The sequence below is a fragment of the Martes martes genome (genome assembly GCF_963455335.1).
Source record: "Martes martes genome assembly, chromosome: 8".
In the NCBI taxonomy this organism is placed as follows: Eukaryota; Metazoa; Chordata; class Mammalia; order Carnivora; family Mustelidae; genus Martes; species Martes martes.
The window spans coordinates 100,884,995-100,907,933 of NC_137895.1; the positions used below are offsets into that span (position 1 = coordinate 100,884,995).

The 22,939-nt window shown below is 54.7% G+C and overlaps 2 protein-coding genes across 4 annotated transcripts; both read right to left on the reverse strand.

Annotated features, from left to right (window-relative positions):
- LAG3 (lymphocyte activating 3) lies at nt 1–6,134 on the reverse strand. 3 transcript variants are annotated; one of them, XM_080810924.1, is made up of 8 exons: nt 5,716–6,134; nt 5,260–5,407; nt 4,599–4,882; nt 3,716–3,973; nt 3,047–3,322; nt 960–1,202; nt 570–697; nt 1–250 (listed from the first exon to the last, which is right to left on the reverse strand). In XM_080810924.1, the coding sequence occupies exons 1-8, from the start codon at nt 5,771–5,773 to the stop codon at nt 56–58; spliced, it is 1,590 nt and encodes a 529-aa protein (XP_080667050.1). In that variant the 5' UTR covers nt 5,774–6,134; the 3' UTR covers nt 1–55. The 3 variants fall into 3 exon arrangements, with proteins under 3 accessions (XP_080667050.1, XP_080667049.1, XP_080667051.1); XM_080810923.1 differs by having other exon boundaries at nt 4,599–4,885; nt 5,716–6,114; XM_080810925.1 differs by lacking the exon at nt 3,716–3,973 and having other exon boundaries at nt 4,599–4,885; nt 5,716–6,114.
- A 1,427-nt stretch (nt 6,135–7,561) lies between these two features.
- PTMS (parathymosin) lies at nt 7,562–12,293 on the reverse strand. The gene is made up of 5 exons (XM_080812062.1): nt 11,841–12,293; nt 8,779–8,850; nt 8,492–8,570; nt 8,288–8,349; nt 7,562–8,117 (listed from the first exon to the last, which is right to left on the reverse strand). The coding sequence occupies exons 1-5, from the start codon at nt 11,883–11,885 to the stop codon at nt 8,067–8,069; spliced, it is 309 nt and encodes a 102-aa protein (XP_080668188.1). The 5' UTR covers nt 11,886–12,293; the 3' UTR covers nt 7,562–8,066.
- Between the last annotated feature and the right edge of the window lie 10,646 nt (nt 12,294–22,939).

Here is a 22,939-nt window from a genome sequence, read left to right on the forward strand (position 1 = left end):
GCTGCTGATGGGGAGTTTATTTGGACCTAGTTGTGCAGATCTGTGGGCTTCCAGGTCAGAGTTTCTCTGGCTCCAGCTCCAACTCCGGTTCCGGCTCCGGCTCCGGCTCCAGCTCGGGCTCTGGCTCCAGCTCCAGTTCCAGCTCCAGCTCCGGCTCTTGCTCCAGCTCCCCTAGCTTGCTCTGAGCCTGAGGTGGGTGAGTCCCATGCTCCAAGGCAGAGAATCTTCTCTGAAGCCACTGTGGGTAGCCCTGGAGGGCCGGTGGGGAGAAGGATGAAGGGAAAGAGAATAAGGAGGATACCGAGTCTGTCTGTTCTTTCCCAGCTCCCTGCCCTTCCCTATCCCGTCCCAGGCCTTTTCTCAGCCCCTTCAAGCCTCCCTTGGGTCCTCCAGGCACAAGGAGTCCCTGGAGAGGCTTAGGAAGGCGGGGGTGGGGGGGTGGGGGGTGCTCTGAAGGCAGGATGAGGAGTCCACCTCGGTCATCTTCCCTGAGGAAGGGGTGCCACTCAGAAAACTGAAGAGAGGGGAGGCCAGTGGCTGGCGGGGGCTGAGGGGTGTCCCCGGCTCACCTGTCTTCTCCAAAGGTGAAAGCCAAAGGCTCCAGTCATCAAAAGCAGAGAGAGAACACCAAGGATGAGAAAGAGAGGGAGATGGCCTGTTTTGGGGGCACCTGGGGCCCTCCCAGAGCGCTGGGCACCTAGAGAAGAGGTACATTAGGCACAAGGTCAAAGGATATCTTGCCACCCCTCATATGTTACAGAGGCAGACATCGAGGCCCAGAGTTTGGGGACTTATCCAGGATCATGAGCTAATGAATGGCGGAAGGGGGCTGGGGCCTGGACAAAAGCTGGAGGTTAGAAAGAAAAGATCTGGAATGCAGGTGGGCGGGGAGGGGTCTGGAAAGTGGGATCAAGAGGACGGGTCTGGAGCGGGTGCCCCGGCGTTGTGGGGTCTCAGACCTGGGCCAGCCGGCTCAGAGAGGTACACCGCTGTCCCGAGAAGCCTCTCCCCCTGGTACACCTGGCACTGCCAGGGCTGGGAAAGGAGTCTGGCTTCCTGTATCTCCAGCCAGGGTCCCGGGGAACCGCTCCAAGACTGCTTATCCGGGGGGCTCCACACAAAGCGCTCTCTTCCCGACGCTGGGGTCACCTCACAAAGCAGTTTTCTCAGCTTGCCAGATAACCCGGAGGATTTGGGAGTCACTGAGAAAATCAGAGGGAAGAGATCTTTGGGTGCCCGACCCCCTTACTTGAAACCATAGACTCAACTTCCCAGTCTCTATCACCTGGCTCTCACCTGGGCTCTGATTGGGTGAGGTTGAGGGGAGGAGATCAGGGGTCAGGGCCAAATTAATCTTATCAAGACAAAGCTCTGGGCAGATCACTCTGCAGTTCAAAAGCTGTCCAGGCTCTTTATTGCCTTCAGGGACTATTCAAACTCAAGCTGGCCCGGAAGAATCACATAACAAATACCATCTTGGATTCTCTTACACAACTTTCTACTCAAATGCTCAGAAACCTCAAGATCAGTCAGGTGTGTTGGGCCCCCCACACACACCTTACACTTTTTTTTTTTTTTGCTTTTGCTTTCATGACTAGGCTCACATCGGTGCCCCCTGAATGATCCGTGCCCCCTTTTCTGAATGTTCAGAGAATAGTGAACTGACCCACACAACTACACACAGAGCATCTCAAAGCTGTAGAGTGAGAAGAGAGAGGGCAGGGAGGGGGACACCAGTGGTGAAGGGTCTTGAGCTGAGCATAGCGATGGAGGCACCTGAGGGTTTGGTGACACAGACACCAGAACTTAGACCCCAAGGCTGGCACTTCCTGGCCCTGTGACTTAAGCAAAATCCCCTCTATAAAACAGGGGCAACAATCTCTCCCAGTGAGCTGTGGTGCAGAGAACCTGGACAAGTAACACAAAACAGCTGACCTTCAAGAAGACCTTGGACGGAGAGAATTGGGAGACTTTGTGGGCTGACTGGATGTGGAGGAAACAGGAGGCCAGTTTCAGGGGGAGTGGGATGCCGTTACCAACAGAAAGGCTAAGTCAGCAAAAGGACACACAGTGTGAGGAAAGGATGGGGCTCAGAGTGAGGCTGGGCTGTGGGTATGACATATAAGCAGAGCTCTCCTGGAGCAGGTGGAAAGTCAGCATTGGCCCTAGGGAGATGTAAGACCTATTAGCGTATTCACTGATTCGCTGAACCAATGTACCTTTTTTTTTTTTTTTTAAGATTTTATTTATTTGACAGAGAGAGACACAGCGAGAGAGGGAACACAAGCAGAGGGAGTAGGAGAGGGAGAAGCAGGGAGCCAAGCAGGGAGCCCGATGTGGGCTCCATCCTAGGACCCTGGGATCATGACCTGAGGCCCTCAGGCACCCCTAATGTACATTACTAAGCACCTACTATGAGATGTTACTGTTCAGTGACCACAGGTAAACACTAAACACACAGGCCAGCTGTCATGGCTCATAGTTACCAATCCATCAACACATACTTTCTAAGTTTTTGGGTTTTGTTGTGTTTTTTTTTTCCTGTGTTTATGTTATACTCTCTTGAACAAAAAAAAAAAAAGAAAGAAAGAAAGAAAGAAAAAAAAAAAAAGCCCTTGCTCTGTAAATATTTGCTGACCAAGGGACTGATTTATTAACTCCTCCCAAATCCAAACCACTTCCTGCAACTTGAACCCAAGCACTGGTCCCCAGGTAGAGGAGGATTCTAGAGATAGAGTCCCCCTCTTTCGAACCATTCAAACTTTTGCCACCTCTCCTTCTAACTTCTCAGACCCCCCTCCCAATTCACAGCAGGGGAGTCCCTTAGAGGAGAGTGGAATGTTCACCTAGTGACTCAGGGGAGATTTTCAGTTTCAGTTCTTTATGTGGGGGCGAGAAAGGAGGAGGCCACCAGGGCTGCCTCTGTGACTTGTGCCCACTGGCCTAGCATCATGAAGCGGATCTGCCCGGTCTTGGCCCAGCCAAGGCCTGGCCTCCCTGTCCCAGCTCCCCTGTGATGGGAGTTCCTTTCCCACCTGGGGCTGACCTGTGATGACTGCCAGAGTGACCGTAGCACTGAGCTGCTGTCCCTGCAGATGGATGTGGCAGGTGTAGGCCCCCGCCTGGGCCTGGCTCACAGCCTCCAGTTGGAGGGTAAAGTTGCCATTGTCTCCAGCCACCAGGAGGTCAGGGCCTCCCCCGGGAGGGCTCCACTTGGCAGTGAGAGAAGACTGGGTCCCCACACCAGGGGGCAGGCGGCAGGGTAGGTCCACCCTGGAACCGGCTCCAGCGTATACCATCAGAGGCCCTGATGGCTCCAGACCTGGGAAAGAAGGAGAAGCTAAAGTTGAAGCAGAGAGGGGAGGTACAGAGAGGCTGGAGCAGGGAAGAGAGGCAGAAGAGCAAAGGAGGGGGTCTGGCTCTGAAGAGCCCAAGGGAGCAGAGTAATGTGGGTGAACTGAGGATGCTCAGAGGCCCCCACGTGGGCCAGCAGGAGACCAAAGGCTGCCAGTGAGGCTGGATGGCCCAGGGAAAAGCCGGGAGTGGGGAAGGCAGCTGAAATGTTGCAATGCGAAGTAAAAGTGAGGCCCAGAGCATTCACGTTGGCCCCTAGCTAGCTGCGGGAGACCTGGTCTGGGGACCCAGAAGTCAGGGTGAGGTGATGGCGGGCAGGGAGGGGTCGTGGCCAAGGGTGAAGGCAGCCCGAAGAAGTTACCCAGAACCGTGAGGTTGTGCGTGAGGGAGACATTGAAGCCATCTCTGTAGGTGAGGATGCAGCCCCACAGCCCAGAGTCTGAGGGGCTGACTTGGGGCAGGAAGAGGAAGCTTCCAGCTAAGTGGTGATGGGGGGACTCCCGAACAGGGACTCTGCCCCGGAACCAGTGCACAGAGGCTGGCGGGTCGGGGCGGCTGAAGGAGCAGTTCAAAATGACCCAGTCGGAGATCCTGAGGGACCCTGGGGGGCTGGCAGTCACTGCTCAGGGATAAAGGAGGTTTGATTAGCCCTACCGCAAACACCTGTCTTCTCCTAGAAGACAAGAGGCAATCCTCCTCCTACCACCACCCTGCAAAGCCCCCTTCCCCGTCCCCCCACCCCACTTCAGTCCAGCGCCTGGTACCTGGAGATATTTAAAATGGATGTTCAGGGACCTCCTGCCTCCTTCCCCTCCCCCCTACACCCCTGCCCCCCCACCCTTCCCTTTCTGCAGACTTTGCCCGAGGATCCCCACTAAGCCCACCCCCTGAGCTACAGATGTCTGAAATGAGTCACTCCAGCCCTGCACTCTCCCCCCAACCCAGGGGTGCCTCCCCTCCTCCACCCTGGCACTCCCAGTGTGGGTGGGGGAGGGGAGCTCCAGGGTGAGACAGTCTCTCCGTAGGGTCCTCTCCCCACACACGTGCTCCCCTGGGGGGGCCCCCTTCCACTCTGCTCCCCACCCCCTCCCGCTCCCCTCCTGGGGGCTCTCGGCCAGGGCCCCGGGCACCTCCTGGGAAGCACAGCCCCTACCCCCGGCCCTTCCTGTCTCCGGGGCGACGGGGACGGCGGCGCCCGGCCTCAGCCCCGCCAGCCCCGCTCCCCGCGGCCCGCCCCCACCTACTGGAGGCCTGGCCCACGCGCAGACGGAGGCTGCAGGCGAGGGAGCGGTCCCGGAGGTGCACTGCCGCGCGGTAGTCCCCGGCGTCGGCGCGTCGGGCCGGGCGCAGCCACAGCGAGAAGTCCCCGCGCTGGAGGCCGCGCTCTTCCAGCCGCACGCGGGGCTGCAGGGGCGGCCTCCCGCTGCGCAGGCCGCCGGGCGCCAGCATCAGCACCACGTAGCGGCGCGGCCCGGGACCCCGGGCGGAGGGTGCGGCGGGGCGCAGGCTGGGCGCGGGAGCCGGAGGGCTGCTGGGCGGGAGAGAGGGACGGGACTGAGAAATTCGAGGGGGAAGAAGCCTGCGCCACTTCGAGGAGGAGGAAAGCCACCCAAAAGGAGATCTCTTGCCCGCTAACTGTCCCCATGCCCGTCTCCCCTCGGGTTGTGCCAGCGCCACCCACTCTCTGGAGAGGCAGGTGTAGAAGGGATGCAGGTGTGAGGGGAGCAGTCTTTCCCAGGAAAGGCAGCGGGGCGGGCGGGGTGGGGGGGAACTGAGCCACTGGCTTCAGAGGGACTGACAGCTCAGAGGAGGAGACGGATGGCTAGACTGGGCCTGGGGTTATGAGTCGGGATGCCAATGCTGTTGGATTTGGGGGATCCTGTTGCCCGAGTTACGGATGCATACCTGTCTGGTAGATGGTGCCAAGTGACCCCTGCGGTTCGCAGAAGGCTGACATCCTGGGGAGCGATTGTGGGCCTGCAGGGGAGCTGAGCGGGAGCCCCCTCCTGGGCCCACACCACCGGGACCTCTGTCCTAGACCCTGGAGCCTCCACTGGGGAAGAAAAAAGAGGCCAAGGGGAGGGGCCATGAGCCAAAAGACTTAGGAGTAGAGAAGGAGCCTCAGTTACCTGGAGGAGACACAGGGCTGAGGAAGACCTTGGGTTTCTGTCCCTTCCCCACCCAATGGGAAGACTAAAGAGAGGCTTTGGGGGCAGAATGACTGCCCCAAGCAAGGCATTAGAAGAATCCACCCAAGCTAAGGACCTTGGCATCTGTGAGGTCCAGACATCCCTGCTGACCACCCCCTCCCCACCCGTGGGTCTGGAGGGCGGCCCTCCCAGAGGGTCAGCCCCATCTTACCTGGAGCCACCCACCGCAGTTGCAGAAGCAGCAGAACCAGGAACTGAGCCTCCCACATCTCCCCTTGGGCCTGGGCCACGCCGAGCCCCCAAAGGGAAGAGGTCAGAAAGAAGGGAGGGACAGATGGACAAAAGAGAGTTCTGCAAAGATTTGGGGTGGAGGAAGGGAATCTAGAAGAGGGACAAGGACAGAGACCTAGAGATAGAGGGAAGAGCCAATGACCTGAGGCTGGAATCTAGAGGCAAGCTGGCCAGATCAGGCAGCAGGAGTTGGGGGTGGGGGGAGGGGAGGTTCCCAGCAAATGGGCAGGGCAGTGGCAGAGAGTAGAGTGGAGGCAAGGTGGCTGTCTTGAGCTGGGAGGCAGTTCTGCTGCTCCAGGGCCCTTGCCCCTGTCCTTCTGCCTTCCCTCCACCTTCCCCACTTCCCCTCCCCGTCGCCCCCCCCACACACACACCCCAAGGCTCACAGTTTCGCTTCGCAGTGGAAAGTCTGAGGGGGTTGATTCCCAGCAGCATTACCCTCCACTTCTGTGGTGGCGCTCCCCTTGTTTATTTCCTCAGTCCTGGGTGTCCCCACCGAACCCTCCCCCTCCCATCTGACTATTCCTCCTACCCTGGGCCTTCTGTGTTCTCTCTCCAAGCCATTTCTTTCTGGACTACCTGCTTGCCCAACTCTAAGTTGCTACTCCAGTCCCAACATTAACACTTTCTTCTTGGCAAGCCCTTTTCTTGGTACTCCTCTCCTCCCTCATTCCCTTAACCTTCCAGGGCTTCCACTTAGCCTCCCCACCCATCCCATGGCTCCTTGGGAATAAAAGATGGCAGGTGTGGGGAGGGGCACACCAAGTCCCCAGAAAAGCAAAGCTACATTATAATGAGCCTTCACTATATACTAGTGAAGATATAGAGTGGAGACTGTATTGGATACTTTACAGACAGTAACTCATGAAATGTATTCCCCATTGTACAGATGATGAAACTGAGGCAGGCTCAAAGATTAATTGACCAAGGTCAGTTACAGAGTATTAAGCCAAAAGGTGTCTGTCGTCCAGATTCTGGGTGAGTTATGCATGTCCTCTTGGAAGAATGGTGGGGTCAATGTGTGTCACGCACACACACATTCCTCCAGTTCAAGACCCCTGTGTGCTCAGCAGCTTTTCCCGATCCATAGGTTTTAACTAACAAGGCAAGGGAGATAGGGAGAAATTCTCGAAGAGACCAAACTCAAGAAAACTGAGACAGAACTAGAGAAGGAAGTCTGACTAACAGAGGGTAACTCTTGCTCCCCACCCCACCCAGCCAGAGGAGCCTGGCCCAGAGAGCTGGAGCGTGAGTACAAAGACCTTGTACCACACCTGGGAACCACAAGAGGCCCTGGACTTCTCCCCTGCCCAACCAAGTGCTCACTTCCTCCCTGCCTGGTGGAGGACAGGTTTGATGCCAGACAACTCTCTCTCCAGGTCCCAGGAGGCTGAGACCCAGGCCTCTCATCCCTCTCCCACTTCAGGGGCGGGACTTCCTGTTTCTGAGGCTGCTTCTCTGCCTGGTTCAGCACAACAGAGCTGGTAGCTTTCCACTGGGCTCAGCAGTGTCTAGACCTGGTGTGGGCTAGCAGGGAAGTGTGTATGTTCTGCTGGGGAGGAGCATCCCCAAAAATCCAAAACCAGTAAAGAAGTTAGTTCTCAAAGAAGCTGTGGGCTCTGCGTCCACCCCTGGAGCACTGATCTTGTCTTCTTGAGTGGTGGCTGGTAGCAGGGTTTGGCTGCTTTTTTATAGAAGGCAAGGGTCCTGATGGAATGTGCTGTCTGCCACCCCCCTCCCTCTGTCCCGGGAAAGCAGGAGACAGGTTAAAAACAGAAGCGCGACCGTTTCTTTATTAAATTATACAAAAAGGGGAGGAGAGGGGAGGGGGGCAGCTGTGGGGCTCGGCCCCAACCCTGGCCCCACCCCGGCCTGGCGCTGTCTGAGAGAAGGGGATCTGAGGGAGACCCAGGGATCAGGCAGGGTAGGGATGGACAGGACATGAGGCTGGGATGCAGAGGTGAGGAAGGAGAGGCTACCCGAGGAGGGGTGGGGGAAGGGAGGAAGAGAGCAAGGACAGGGAGAAGAGCAATTGGGACCAGCTGGGGAGCTCAGATGGAGCAGGTCAAGAGGTGGAACAATGGCAGAGTGAGGATAGAAGGGGCAGTGTCTGGAGAGGCGGACATGAGAAAGGCTGGGGACAAGGAGGGTGGCAGCTCTGGTGCAGGGTCCAGAGCCAGGAGCCAGGTGGAGAGTGGCTGCACTCATCTGTTCCCACCCCCACCTCCAGGCCCTGAGGGGCCTCCCACCCCCAGCCCATTGGCGGGGGGCTCATGCCGACGCCCCATTTTCTGTCTTCTGCCGCTTGGGATCCGCTTCATCCTGTGGAAGGAGAGTTGGGGTAGCTGCAAAACGGGAGCAGGACCTCCCCCTGTCCCTGCCCTGCTCCAGCCCCACCCCACGCACCACAGGGATCCAGGTCCAAGTCCAAAGGGCTCCCAGCCCCTGCTGCATCCCTGACAGCCCCTCAGGCCCCACAACCCAGCCCAAACCTCCTCTTCAGCAGCTCTCTTCAGCGCGGGCCCTTCGTCGTCATCTTCTTCTTCTTCCTCATCTGAGGAGCCAGAAACGGGTCATTGGGGAAGGGCAGGAAGTTCTGGCACAGACCCCCTGTGGTTGCCCTCAGCCCTGCTTCAGGTCTTCAAACCCACCCTGACTCAGTTCCTTTGAGCCCAGCCTCCCCTGCCCCTCCCCACCTTCTTCTTCCCCTTCATCCTCCTCCTCTCCGTCCTCAGCAGTTTCTTCTTCTTCCTCCTCGGCTCCGTTCTCCTCCTCCTGTGAGGACAGAGAGAGGGGAGAGGGAGCAGCGTCAGGCTGCCAGGTGCCTCCACCACCACCAAGGGCAGGGGGTCTGGAGGGGCCAAGGGTGGGGCAGGAAGGGTGGGAGGGGCCAGAGCCAAGGCAGGACCCAGTGCCCCCCAACCCCAGGGAAGTGGAGGGGAGCCCCGAGTCTCTTCCCCCAACCCCTCCGACCCCTTGGCACCTCCACCACTTCTTTCTTTCGCTCTTTTCGGCTGGCTTTCTCCTCCACCTTCTCTTTCTTCTCCTTCAGGTCCTGCAAGAGAGAAAGAGGTCACCTTCCTCTCACCACAAATGAACTGCAGCCGGTCCCTCTCGCCCCGTTCTCCCGCTGCAGTGAGCTTAGAGGACTGGGAGAATGAAGGAGTTGGCTACAATAGCTTAGAGGCAAAACAGAGGTCCCAGGGTCCTCAAGGCCACAAGGGGGCTGGGACGGGACACCTGCCCCAAGGGAGGAGGGAGAGTGATGAAAACAGAGGAATGGATGGCCGAGGTAACTGCTCTTCACTCCCATCAAGTTCTCCAAAATCTCACCGGCTGAAGAGTTCAGCTCAGCTCAGCAAAGCAAATCCCCTCCATCTGCTCACAGCCCCGATGCCCCACCCACTCTTGAGGGCCCTCCGCCTTCCTGGCCTGCCCCCTCCCGCTGCCTGCCCTGCTCTGCCTTTTGTCTACCTCTGGGGCCTTTTCCTGAGTACTCTCTCCTAGGCATCCCTCCCAGCTTCCCCCTCAGCCTCCTTGAATGCCTTTGTTTCTCTGTCCATGTGTCCCTCTACTCCTCAGGCTCCTCCGTGGCCAAACACCACGGAAACAGGGAGAGCACCCTAGCAAGACGCACACCTACTTCAAGCCAGTTCGAGTAGTTTCTTCCTCCCTACACCCGGCGGGTGGTGTGGTGTGCTGTGGCCCTGGCGCCGCCACTGGTGTGGTAAAGGGGTAGAAGTGACCATTTCCAGGGGCAATGTCGGTAAAAATAAAGGAAACGTGGAAGGGAGAGGGTACTGGACGTGGTAGATGAAGAGAGACAAGGTCTGTGTCTGGGCTGGGCTGAGATGAGACTGTAGATGGAGAAGATACCTGTCTGGGGTACCCTCCCTCCTTCATCCCCCCAGGAGCCCAGCAGGTGCACATTTAACGTCCCATTCTGCTGTGACAGATGGAGATGCTCCTGAGTCCCCTCTCTCTGGATACCACCCAGTGTCTTCCAGTTTAGATTCCAGTCCTCTTCCCCCCCCCCCAACCCTCCCCAACTGTCCATGGCAGGCACTGATCAGCTGTGGGTGTCCCTGTGTGATCTGATCTGGTGTTGGCGTACAACTCTGTGTATCTGATTCCATGTGGATGGAAGTTTTCTGTGCGAGTAGATCACCCTGGAGGGTGTGTCCTTTCTGGACCAGGATCAGGGACAGCAGTAGGGGTTGGTGCAGAACGGCTGACCTGGAGGGACACTCAATTCCCTTATCCCTTTAAGAGAAAAACAGGACACTAGACCCTCTCACTCCAGTTCGGTTTCTTCCTGCCACTTCCCCGTCCTCATTTCTTTGCTCCATGGTTGACAGGACATCTCTACCACCTGGTGGGCTTTCCCTGGCATCCTGGGCCTGTCCTGGGCCTGGAGAGCCAGGGGCTGGCTGGTCGGCTTCTCTCCAGGGACCCCAGCACCAGGTCTATCTATGCTCCCCTGGCCTGAGTTTCCCATCTGGGCTGCCCAGACAGAGGGAGGGAGGGAGAATTCTAGGAAGGGAGGGAGGGAGACTACCGGAGACCAAAGTCCAAGGGGCCGGGCCCTCTCCTCCCCTGTCCTGTCCTTCTGGTCACTGTCCTTCCATGATCCCTTTTCCAGGAGGGTATGTGACCTAGGTCTTGTGCTAAGCAGCTCTCTGGCCTCATTTACTCAACACAGGCACACACACTGACACAGGCTGACACCGATTCACACACGCAGCTACAGAGGAGGGCCCATGAGATCCGGAGACACATGGCCTGGGTCTGGGCATTCTGGCACACACTCCTGAGACACACCAGAGCGCAGGGGAGCCACTCGGCACTCACAAAGCAGCAACATGGCTCCAGCACATCGGCGTCTCCACATGCACACATGTAACTGACACGGGCAGTCCCACACACTCGCTGGATTTCAGACATACAAAGACACCTACTCAGCGGAGTCACATGCCACCGCACAGCCCACCGGAGGGCCCCACGGCACACCTTATCAGTTCTCACACGTTGCCCCTCGCTGCCACTGCCTTTAATCCCACTGGTGGCCCCCTTTCACTTCGGGGGCCTCTAGGAGCCCTCTGTGACCTCCTCAACAACCAACGCCATCCCCCCACCCCACCCCGACCCCGGCCAAGTCGGGCTCCCAGCCCCCAAACGCTGGCCGAATTAATTTCCCAAAGCGACACTCAGCAGGTTCCCTAGGGAAATTAGAGGAAGGCTGGAAGCGAGGCAAGGGCAAAGGGATGGGGCCAGGAAAGGGAGCTGATGTGAACAAGGACGGCTCGAAGCAATGTCTTGCAACGCTGAGCTTCAGCTTTCTCGAAGGCTATTCCCGCCTCCCTTCGTGATTTTTAGAAATCCAAGACTCTTTAAGTCCGTCTGTGTTGGGGGGGAGGGGGAGAGGCTGGAGGGGGCTATGGAGAGAAAAGAGAGCTGAAGGCCAGTAGGGGGAAGAAATGGATACAGACGGAAGAAAAGGAGAGAAGACAGAGACACTAGCCGTCCGAGGAGAGAAGCAAGAGGCAGTCGGGCCTCGAGGGGAGGGGCCCGAGAGCAGCAGCCTCCCGGGAGAGTCCTGTTTACTCTGGAGGATCTCAAACCGCTTAGCAGAGGAAAGGTGAGGTCAGACTGGAAGGAGAGACGGGGAAAGGGGGCGCGGAGAGAGGCAGCGGGGGAGGGGCACGGTAAAGTGAGCCGCGGCGCGCTCCGACGGGAAGCGGACGGGGTAGAGGCGCGCGAGCCGGAGCCGGAGAGGGGTGGGGACGGCGGCGGGGGCCGGGCGACGGCCGAGCGGTGAGGCCGGAGCGGCGGCGTGCAGCGCTCAAGAAGCTAGAGGGCGCTGGCGGGAGCCGCGCGAAGCGGGGTAGGCAGCGCCGGGCAGGGGAGCGGGGGGGAGGGCGGAGAGGGGTCCGCCGGGACCCGGCGCCGGGGCAGCGTGGGGCCGTCGGGGGCGGCGTGGGGCGCAAGACCGCGCGGAGCCCGGGGGTCGCGCGGGGTCCTGGCCGCCGCCGTCCCCGCCCGTACCTTGGCGCTCAACTCGGCCGCTGCCTCCACGCTCTTCTCCGACATGGTGCCGGGGCCGGGGCCGGGGCTGGCGGGGAGCCGGGGTCCCGGGGCCGGGACGGAGGGGCCCTGGACGGCGGAGGGTGGCCGCGGCCGGAACCTGGCGCGGTGACGGCGGCGGCGGCGACAGCGGCAGCGGCAGCCGCTCAGCAAGCTGGGTCTCTGGAAGAGGCGGCAGAGGCGCGCGGGGTGGGGCGGGGGTGGGTCTGGAACGGAGACCCGCAGGGCTGCGGCCGTCCGGAGGGCGGGCGGAAGGGCGGTGCGGGCGGTGGCCGGCGCGCTCCGGCCGCGGTCGCTCGGTCCTCGGCTCGCCGCCCCCGCACCAGCAGAGCTGCCGCCGACCAGCCGCTGCCGCCCCCGGGCAGGGAACCCGCTTATAAAGGCGGCGCTGCCCGACGGGAGGGGCTTCCCAGGGGTGGGGCTGGCGGGAGCGGGGAGGAGAGGAGAGGGGAGGGGGATGAAAGCGGAGGTTGGCGAGGTGGGGATAGGAGGATGAAAGCGAGGGGAGGGAGCGCGCGAGAGGCGGGAGGGAGGACAGGACCAGAAGGGGGAAATGGAGAGACTGACGGTCTCGGAGAAAGGAGTGGGGCGAGGAGGTGGGAAGGGGTGGGGTTCCTGCGGGGAGGGACCTCTCCGAATCCCGACCTACTGCCTGCGAAAGTGGAGTCTGTCTTTTGGGGGCGGGCTGGAGGGATGGCCTGAATCCTTCTGACCCTCCCCCTCACCTCCCAAGAAACCCTGAGATTTTGCCAAGGGTTGGGGTGGGAGAAGCAGATGTAAAGGCCGGGCAGGTATTTGAGAAACCAAAAGCTTAAAGAAGAGGAAGAGGGTGGCGGAGCTACTTCCACATCACGCTGGCTTTCCCCTCTCCTCTTGCATCTCCTTTCTCTGGGTGGCCTTAAGAGGGGATGGGAGGGCCAAAAGGGCAGTCCACCGTCTGTCCCGGCTGGAGGCTGACTTTTGTGAACCCTACTGGGTTCCGCCCTTCCTGGATCTTTCTGGAGATCTAGAGGAGTCAGAGGCCCTCCAGGATCCTTCCTTCTCTTCCACGTTGGACCTCTCTGATTTCGCCCATCTCATCCCACTTGTCTTTGCCTGGTCTTTTTCTCTTCATCCCAGCTCATTCACCTGGACCCAGACCCCTCCCTCACAACCATTTATCCCTCACATCTCTCATACTTGTGTAGCCTCTTCCCCGCTTCTCATTCCCCTCTTCTTTCCTTCCATCTCTGATCTCCCTTCCCCCCTGTCCGGGACCACACTGTTCCTGTCCCATCTGAGTCTGTCACCTGGCCCTGTACCCTTGCTGATTCCCCCAACTTCTCTCTTCAGGTCCTGATTGATTTACATTTTCAATTTGCTTTTTTTCTTTCCTCTGCTGCCATCTTCCCCAGCCTTTCTGGATTGTATTTGCCTCCTTTGCAAGGGGTTCAGGCCTGGAGTTCCAGCCCCACCCCATTCCACTCATCCTCAGTTTCTGGCCCACAGTCTTCGTATCTTTGGATCCTTTTGAGAAGCTTGGGGGTTTCAGGAGCTGGATGTATTAACGGTCAGGAAAGTGGATGGAGTGGAAGGCTAGGGTTTGGGAAAAGATATCCTTGGTGTGTGCGCACTTCTGTATTTGTCTATCATTATCATTATTTGTCTTTTCATTTTCTTAATAAGAGAGACACTGATCAATCATCATCATTTGATATCTGAGTGCTTAAATATACCATCTTTTGGTCCTATGGTGTACACACCTCCCAATTTCTCTTTCTCACTCTTTCCATCAGTTTCTCAGTCTCCATCTCCTCAAAAATCTTGGAGCCCCACCCAGGTTTTTCCTTGCCCGACTCTGATCACCTTTCTGTGAGACCTTCCCATCTCTATCTCAGTCTGTTTCTCTGACTCACTCACTGATGTCTTTGGCGATCTCTGACCCTCTCCATCTCTGTACTCTCCTGCTTCATTTCTCTCCCTCTCCCCTCTCCTTTACCCCCCACCCAGTCTCCTCGTCTCGCTCCCTCCCGGCACTCTCTTTCCTCTCCCTCCCACCCTCCTTTCCTCTTCCCCTTCTCCACCTCCGAGCCCCGCCTGCAGTCTCGGACACCCTGCTGGGCTCTTACCCTGTTGCCCTGGTAACCGCCCCCCACTCCGGTCACCTCCAATCCCCTCCCCCCCTCCAATCACCGCCACCAACAACCTCCATCCACCTTCCTCCTATTTTCCCTGAGAGCCAATAGAAACCCTGTTGCCAGGTGGAATGCTCATTTGAATCAGCCAATCCAGGAGTCTAACTGCTTGCCCTGCCTTATATGGGGATTTGAGGAGGGCCACTCCCCCCACTCCAGCCCCACAGGGGACCAGCCCCTCCACTGTCCTTTCTCCCCGCCCTGGAGAGAGCCTGGGACCCTCCCTGTCACCCTCGAATAGGGCCTGGCCTCCCATTTCTCTAACTGGAACCACCGGGGTTAGTGTGGGGAGTGGGCCGGACTGTGGGCTGGGCCTCTGGGCTGGGGGTGGGAATGAGGTGTGATTAGGAAAGGGAGGCGGAGGGAGCCGGGAATTTTGCCCAGGGAGGGGTGTCTGGGAGCGGAGGCAGCTGCAGTGGAAAATTCCAGGGAGATGAAGAGGCAGAGAATGGGAATCCTGCCCCAAGGCCCAAGGGAGTGCCTTGAGAATCTAAGAGTTTGGACACTAGGGTCCCCAGGGACCACAGGAAAAGATCCAGGAAGCAGAAAGCCTAGATCTAATTCCCTTCCTGCAGGGGAGAAGCATCTCTTATCCTTTCCTGTCTGGTTGGACAGCAGACCCGGCCTCCTGACGTCTTGGCTTCATGAGAAAGAAGCTAGAAGTGGAACTTGGGATGAATTTGGAGCAAGTGGGATGCTGAAAGCCTAACCCCATAGTCCTTAGGGTTAGTCTCTGAGCCTCTGGGGCCAGTGGTGTTAAAAGGTGCCAGCTAGTGTTTGCTCCTTCCAGAGAACTACTTCTGAGACCTTGTAGAGGCTTGCCTATTCCTAGAGTTCCACTACTCCTCAGGCCAACTGAGAATTTCTCCCACTAGCTGAATGGAGAAACCTGCTTCTTACACATTTTCTGGAGGTGGGAAAAAGGAAGCCAGGTGAGAACAAGGGAGGCAGGCATGAGCCCCCTGGAAACCATGGCTGCTGTCCTGACATCCTAGAGATTTACGTCGTTACTGTGTGAAAGATGTTCAGTTCAAACTCTTGCCATCTGATTCTTAATTCTTGCTTGTCTCCAGCTTCCTGACTTTTTTCAGCTTGCCTGTTTCTCTTAATAAGTTAAGTGCTAAGGAAGCCCTGGTGATCCTTGGGGACATTAGACAACAGAAACCTGAAAGTTGAACCTCCCCACTCCTCACTGTACTTTTTTATCCCCATTCTAGTTGCAGTATAACTCATTTTCTTTTCCTCATTTTTCCTTTACTTTTTTTTTTAATCTTTTCAAAACTCAAGTCAGTGGAGAGTTGAGAGACAGGGACTCCTAGAGAGAGACCTAAACCAGCCTAGGTTTGATCATGTTTGTTGCCTACAGGAATGTTCCTTAAGAAAACCTCTTCACAACACTCAGGCGCATCCATCAGGAACACTGCCCGTCACATCATATCCATCATCACATTCCATGCACTCTTAAGTAGAGGTAAACCTTTTTCATTCTAAGTTTTCTTTTTGCCCTCTTTCCAAGCTTGAACTCTTGCCTTCAACAAACTTGGGGTGGGGGGGATGCGGCGCCTGGGTGGCTCAGTGGGTTAAAGCCTATGCCTTTTCTGAGGTCATGATTCCAGGATCCTGGGATCCAGCCCAGCATCAGGCTTTCTGCTCAGCAGGGAGCCTGCTTCCCCCCTCTCTCTCTGCCTGCCTCTCTGCCTACTTGTGATCTCTCTCTCTGTCAAATAAATAAATAAAATCTTAAAAACAAACAAACAAACCAAACTTGGGGGTTCCTCCTTGGTGTCAGACACTGTGCTCTGTGATGGAGACACAAAGCTGAAAAAGAGATGGTCCCTCTCCTCAAGGAATAGATGGGGATAGCTCAAAGTACAGCCTGAATAGGGACATGCAGGGGCTCCTGGGTGGCTCAGTTGGTTAAGCCTCTGACTTTAGCTCTGGTCATGATATCGGGGTCTGGGGATGGAGGCCACATTGGGCTCCCTGCTCAGCAAGGAATCTGCTTCTCCCTCTCCCTCTGCCACTCCCCCTTCTTGTGCACTCTCTTGCTCTCTCTCTCTCAAATAAATAAAATCTTTTTTAAAAATTAAAAAAAAAAGTCCTTTGGAAAGGGACACGCATCCAGCACTCTTTCCACTAGGCAGAGAGCACACTGTCTCCATGGGTACACTTTTCTAGAATGTCTCCTGGAACTCTCCTGATTCTACAAATCCTTATCCATTGTTCCCAACTCAGAATAGGCTCCCTTCGTTCCTCCACCCTGTTCCTCCACCCTTAGCGATTGTCTCCTTCTCCTGTGCCGAATACCTAACACAGTGCTAGGCACCAAAGAGGAAGAGCTCAATAAATCATTGACTTCCTAGCCCTGACACACCATTTTGGCCTCATTCTCAGAGTCCTCTCAACCTTCTTTCTTTGAGTAGGCTTCTCTCTGACTTGGAATCTTCTAACTACTGATGTCCTGGCGGCCCCTGTCTTTTATGCTATCATCCTCACAACCAAAAGTTGTGTGGCTTTCCTACTTCCCCATGAATGTTCTCCCCAGCTAGAAGAATTGGTTTTACCATCTTACGTCTCCTCCAGATTTTCTGATTGGCTTTGTAATTCTCCCTGCCTTCTTCCTGACCTTCACTTTTAGACAAAGCATAGTTGCCACTGCCCAACCCTCTACTGTCCTCCTTTCTGTTTCTCCTCCTTGCTTACGCTTTTCAGAAAGCCTTCACAGGCCTTCAGAAAAGTCCGGAAAGAAGATCACATTTATAGATGGTTTCTGGGTCTGCCCAATAAATTTTTTTTTTTTTTTTTAGAAATACATTTACTTTTTTTTTTTTTTAAGATTTTTTATTTATTTGACAGAGAGATCACAAGTAGGCAGAGAGAGAAGGGGAAGCAGACTCCCCGCTGACCAGAAAGCCTGACGTGGGGCTCAATCCCAGGACCCTGAGATCATGACCTGAGCGGAAGGTAGAGGCTTAACCCACTGAGCCACCCAGGTGCCCCTGCCCAATAAATTTACTGTGATCATGGAAGCGTTCTATATCTGCACTTTCCAATACAGTGGTTACTAGCCACGTGTGGTTATGAACCCTTGAAATGTGGCTCCTGCAGCTAAGGAACTGCATTTCTTAAGGTTATTTAATTTTAATTACATTTAAATAGCCACCTATGGCTAGTGGCCGCCATATTGGACAGCACCACTTTATACCTCAGCCCTAAACTGTCTCTTCATCCATCTTCATGCCCTTCTCCATTCCCAGTGTTCCGTAGGTAGAATGGCGAGAGCAACTCTGGCTGCCATGCTGAAGGTTATCTGGGCTGTTGTCATATACTTTACTGTCGGTGCAAGTCTATTCAGGGTTCCAACACTTTTACAGGTTAAACAGACGATGTGCCTGAGGCAGAGGACAGAGAGTAGAAATGAAAAGTCTAGAAAAGTCTAGGGGAAATGTTATGGAAGTGACAGCTAGAGACTCCTTTTGCCCACAGGGTAAAAGACAGGAGGGAGGACCCAGGAACCAGGAGGAGGCAATGACAGTGGTGCCTGAACCCTCCTAGGTGACTGGTCTCAGAGGTTCTGTTCTTACTCTTCACAGTCTCCCTTCCAGTCATCAATCCCTCAGTCCTCTGGAGCTCCTCAAACCCTGCATGATCCCACTGAGATTCTCTCGCTTTCTACTTCAGTTAAAGGTACTGTCCTCCACCCATTCATTCCTGCCAGGGGGTCATCCAAGACCACCTTTTCTTTCCCTCCCCAGCTCCTCCACATCTGACTTTCTAAAGATTCCTGGAGTACCTCCCCTTCTGTCCAAACTCAGTCCTGTCTCTGCTCCAGGGGTCAAGATCATGTGCTGACTTCCTTCATTAGGGTTTTTGACCATACTTTAAGAATTTGTGTATCTTCAGCACTCACCTCCCTACCTGGCATACAGCAGAAGCTCAAAAATGTTTCCTGAAATGCATAAACTGACTTTCTACCTAAAATACAAATCGACTAAAGAATAAATAAAATAAAATACAAACTGATATTTGCCATTTCCCTACATAAAACCTTTTGATAGCTTCCCTAGGCCTATAGGATGAAGTCCAGAAGAAAATAGGGCCCTTCAAGCACTGGTCCCTTTAAACCTAACCTATGTACCCTTATCTCTCAGCACTGTTCCCTCAAAAGTTTTGCTTCATCAACGTTTCTACTCCTTCCAATTCTTCCCGAATGGAGCATACCTCTGTGCTTTTGCACTGATCACATTTCCTGCTTGGAATGGTCTCCTGGCTTCCCCACCCCCGTCCCCACATCACACTCCCTCTTCTGAATGGCTTTTGCCCTCTTAATATACATCTTTCTAAAATTTTTTTTTTAAGATTTTTATTTATTTGACAGAGATCACAAATAGGCAGAGAGGCAGACAGAGAGAGAGAGGGAAGCAGGCTCCCCGCTGAGCAGAGAGCCCGATGTGGGGCTCGATCCCAGGACCCTGAGATCATGACCTGAGCCGAAGGCAGTGGCTTAACCCACTGAGCCACCCAGGTGCCCCAATATACATCTTTCTACTGAAGCCTTCATCACAGGATTATAATCAATTCCATGTTGCCCCCTCTCACTAGGCTGTGAAATTGCTGGGGCAGAGACCACATCTTCCTTGCCTTATTATCTCCAGCCCCTAGCACCACGCCTGGCACAGAGTAAAAGCTCAGTAGATCTTGATTAAAACTGTCACACATGTAGCTCAAACTTCAACCCTTAATGTCCATGTTAATCATAAGGTGTTCTGCCTCCTTCTGGATATCTTCTTGAAAAGATCAGACAATAGGAAGTTCTTAAGACTGAAAACTTCAAATTCGGGACCCCTGGGTAGCTCAGTTGTTAAGCGTCTGACTTTGGATGGGGCATGGTCCTGGGGTCCTGGGATCAAGCCCCACATGGGGCTCCCTGCCCAGCGGGAAGCCTGCTTCTTCCTCTCCCTCTGCCCCCTGCTTGTGTTCCTGCTCTTGCTGTCTGTCTCCCTGTCAAATAAATAAATAAAATATTTAAAAAAACAAAACCCTTCAAATTCTAAGCTGACCATTCACATTAGCATATCCACTCAAAATGGTCTAACAACTAATATCTTGTGGTCAAACTGCCTATGGAATTCACTTATTTCTACATCTCCTCCTACTTGGGGTAGTCAGCTGCTGAAGGTAAGACCATCTGGGTCAGTTACCCTGTGTATCCACGTGGTCAGGATCTTACAGCTAGACATGATTTCAGTATATTCTCTAACCAATATTTGTCTATTCTCAGTGCGGCAAGCAGGATGGTCATTTCGTTCTCATTCAGGTGCCCAGGTCAAAAAAATCTGGTGGGAGTCATTCTTGACTCTACTCCCATCCATCAGCCGATTCTGTTGGCCTCATCTTCAAAATCTATCTAGAATCTGACCACTCCTCTTCCTCTGCTGTTTCGAATCTACTCTTAAGACATCACAGGGTCTCACCTGGATTATGGCAACAGCATGCTAATGGTCTTTCTGTTTCTGCTGTTGTCCCCCCAATAGTCTGTTCTCCATACAAGAGCCAGAGTGATTCTTCTGTAGGTCTTACAAAGTCCCACATGATCCACCTTCTTCTTTCTCTGTGACCTTGTCTCTTACTACTGCTCTTCCTTTCATTCACATCAGTCTAGGCACACTGGCTTCTGTGTTGAATATACTAAGCATACTTCTGCCTCAGGGCCTTTGCACTTACTGTTTCCTCTGCCCAGAATGCTCTCACCTCAGCTTTCCTGAGCTTGTTAGGTCTCTGCTTCAATGTCATCTGATCAGTTAGGGCTTCCCTAGTTACCCTAAAAAGCAACCACTACTTCCCAACTACTTGCTTATTCATCTGTCCCCCTTCTCCCGTGCTTTATTTTTGTCTGTGTCACTACTGTATTTCTAGAGCCAGGAATTTTACCTGACACACGATGGCATTCAGTATTTGTTGAATGGATATGGAGATGAAAACAAACTGAAAATTTGATTTAAAAAAAAATGCTCGAGTCACTTTTTAATCTTACTCTGACCTGATGTCCACAGTACAACTCTATCTATGGCAACTTAGCACTAATTTTCAGGCTTTTTCTCTTTTCCCCAAGACATATGCCCATACACATACGTACACACACACACACACACACACACACTCAGTCACACCCATTCACTTTGGCTTTCCAGGCAGGAAATCCAGTCTCCCCTAACTCACACATCATTGCCCCAGCCCTACTCTGTTCCAATATCCTACTGTCCTGGGATTGCCCCAAATGTATGACCTCTCATCTAAAGAGGGTCCCTTTCCTGGCCCAGCTCTACTCTCACAAGGACTTTCTGACTGTGGCTCCATCAGACAGAGCAGCAAGTATAAGAACCACATTGTTTCTCTTCCTTCCCCAAATGCTATCCTACTTGTGCTAAACCTCACTCCTGGCAGGGCCCACTGTCCCTCCTACATCTTATCATATAATGGACACTCCAGGGACAGAGGAATTTCTGTTCTTCAGAGTTCATTGGACAGAGAAGGAAGGAAGGGAAGGGAAGGGAGAAAGGGAGGAAGGAAGGGAGGAAGGGGGGAAGGAAGGAAGGAAGGAAGGAAGGAAGGAAGGAAGGAAGGAAGAGGGAGGAAAGGAATGGAAGGGAGGGACAGGGAAGGGAAGGGAGAAGGGAGAGAGACACAAACTTTGGTTGTGGGGAACATAAAAGTTACTTGTAAAATTACATTCCTTCCATTTTTGGAGTAGATAGTTGCCTATGTGGCATGTCTCTGGGGACTCTGGAAATGAGCTCTTCCATGTCCTTCTTCACCCCCACCTATTCAAGAATTTCTTTTTAATCTCAGACAAAGTCCAGGTTTGGAGCTTTCTCTCATAGTTACAAGCTAAATTGTAATTTGTAAATACTCCTAGGAGAGGTAATACACTGATCTAAAATCAGGCAAAGGTAAATATGACCGATACCTGATTCTTAAGTTTTATAAGGAAGAGGAGAAAGGTTTCTAGGCATCTAAAGGCAGTAGGTAGACAGTACCAGGTAATGGAGAAAGAAAAAAGGAGGAGGCCGGAAGTTAAGTTCTATCTTCTATCCCAATTCTGTGAAGGCTGGACATAGTGGAATGAGAAGGGAAATGCTGGAAGGTGAGGGACCACACTAGTTAAGTCTGGGCCACAGAACTCTGAGAGAATACCTGGTCACGTGTCATACTGCCTTTGAGGCAAGAGGAAAAGGGGCAGTTGCAGGGTAGGATGTCCAGAGATAGAGGATCTGGAGAATAAATTGAAAAGATTTTACTAAGTCTCTTTCCCAGAATTATCAATGAAAAGCAAATTTGCTTTTATTCTGTCTTTATCTTTGTTTGGTTTTGCCAGTCTGACAGCTTCTAAATTATCTTTCTCCTCTGTCTCCACTATTGTTTTTCCCTTTTTTTTTTTTTTAAGATTTTATTTATTTGTCAGAGAGAGAGAGAGAGAGAGCGAGCACAGGCAGACAGAGTGGCAGAGGGAGAAGCAGGCTCCCTGCGGAGCAAGGAGCCCGATGTGGGACTCGATCCCAGGACGCTGGGATCATGACCTGAGCCGAAGGCAGCCGCTTAACCAACTGAGCCACCCAGGCGTCCCTGTTTTTCCCTCTTTAATAATGATCAAGTCCAAAGAAACCTGAGAAGCCCTGCTCCCAGTATCTTTTCCTGAGTCACCAGGGACCCCCTCCTTCTTCACCCCTAGGGAAGTACTGGGAACAAGTCTTTGGCATTGTCAGGCTCCATATAGCACTAATATGGCTAGCAGCCAGAGTAAAGAACCAGGGAGAGCTAGAGTTTGGATGAGTTTGGTTTAAAGTCCATCGTAGACAGTCCAAATTCCCCTGACACCCTGGGGGAGGGCCCTTCTCTCCAGTTGGGCCAGATTTTATGCAAGACATTTAGTATGTCAAAGTTTCAATCTTTGGCCTTGGAGTTGGGTCTTCTGGGTCTGATTTCAGCTCCGCCCTGGGTGATCCTGGTTAATGGACCTTTCCATCCCTTTCTTCTCCCAAACTTTAGACCCTTGACCTACCTACCTGACTAGAGGCAAGAAAGATCGGTGCGGGACTGGGAGCTCTAAAGGACACAGCAGTTAGAGAAAAGAAAGGGGAGAGACTGTCACTAAACTAAACGATTTCAGAGCGACAACCTTTGCCCAGACCGACCCTTCACACAGGCTAACTGAAGGGTCCAGGAACCTCGCCAACGCCGGTCCCGCAGACCTGTAGTTCCAGCCTGGCCGAAGAGCGCCACCTGGCGGCCTGCCCTCCCAACCTGGATTCTCTGGCCCCGCCGGAGTTCTCGAAGGCAGAGCTAGACAGGGACAGAACTGTCACCTCCCCCTCTACGTCATTCCGAGGACCCCGCCCCTGCGTGGAATGCACCGCCTCCCAATGGGACTGGCCCTTAGCACCTCCCCCGCAGAACGGCCGCCCTTCCTCCCTCTCGGGCTGCAGGCCGCTCGGGGAGAAAATCTGCTTAAATGTTCCCCCCAGGATCCGCCCCACCTCGTCGCCCACAGGGAGCCCGCCCCTCCCCTCATGGGAATCTGCCCTCCGTCCTCTTCCTTCCCCTAATGGAATGTGCCGCACCGCCCTCCCTCACCCCGTCCCTGCCGAGGAAGGGACGCCCCTGCTCTTGCCCCGCACCCTCACAGGGAGCCCCTTCCTGTCCAGAGCCCAAATCCCGGTTGGTGATGAGGCCTCCTCTCCCCTGGTCCCCGGAGGACCCCGCAGAACCACACTCCACCGCCCCGGGAGCAGGCCCCAGCCCTCTCCCAACGTCCGCCAGTGGGCGGAGCTCCGCGGGGCCGGCCCCGGGGCGGGCGGTCCCATCGTGACGTCATTTCCGTCCGGGCCT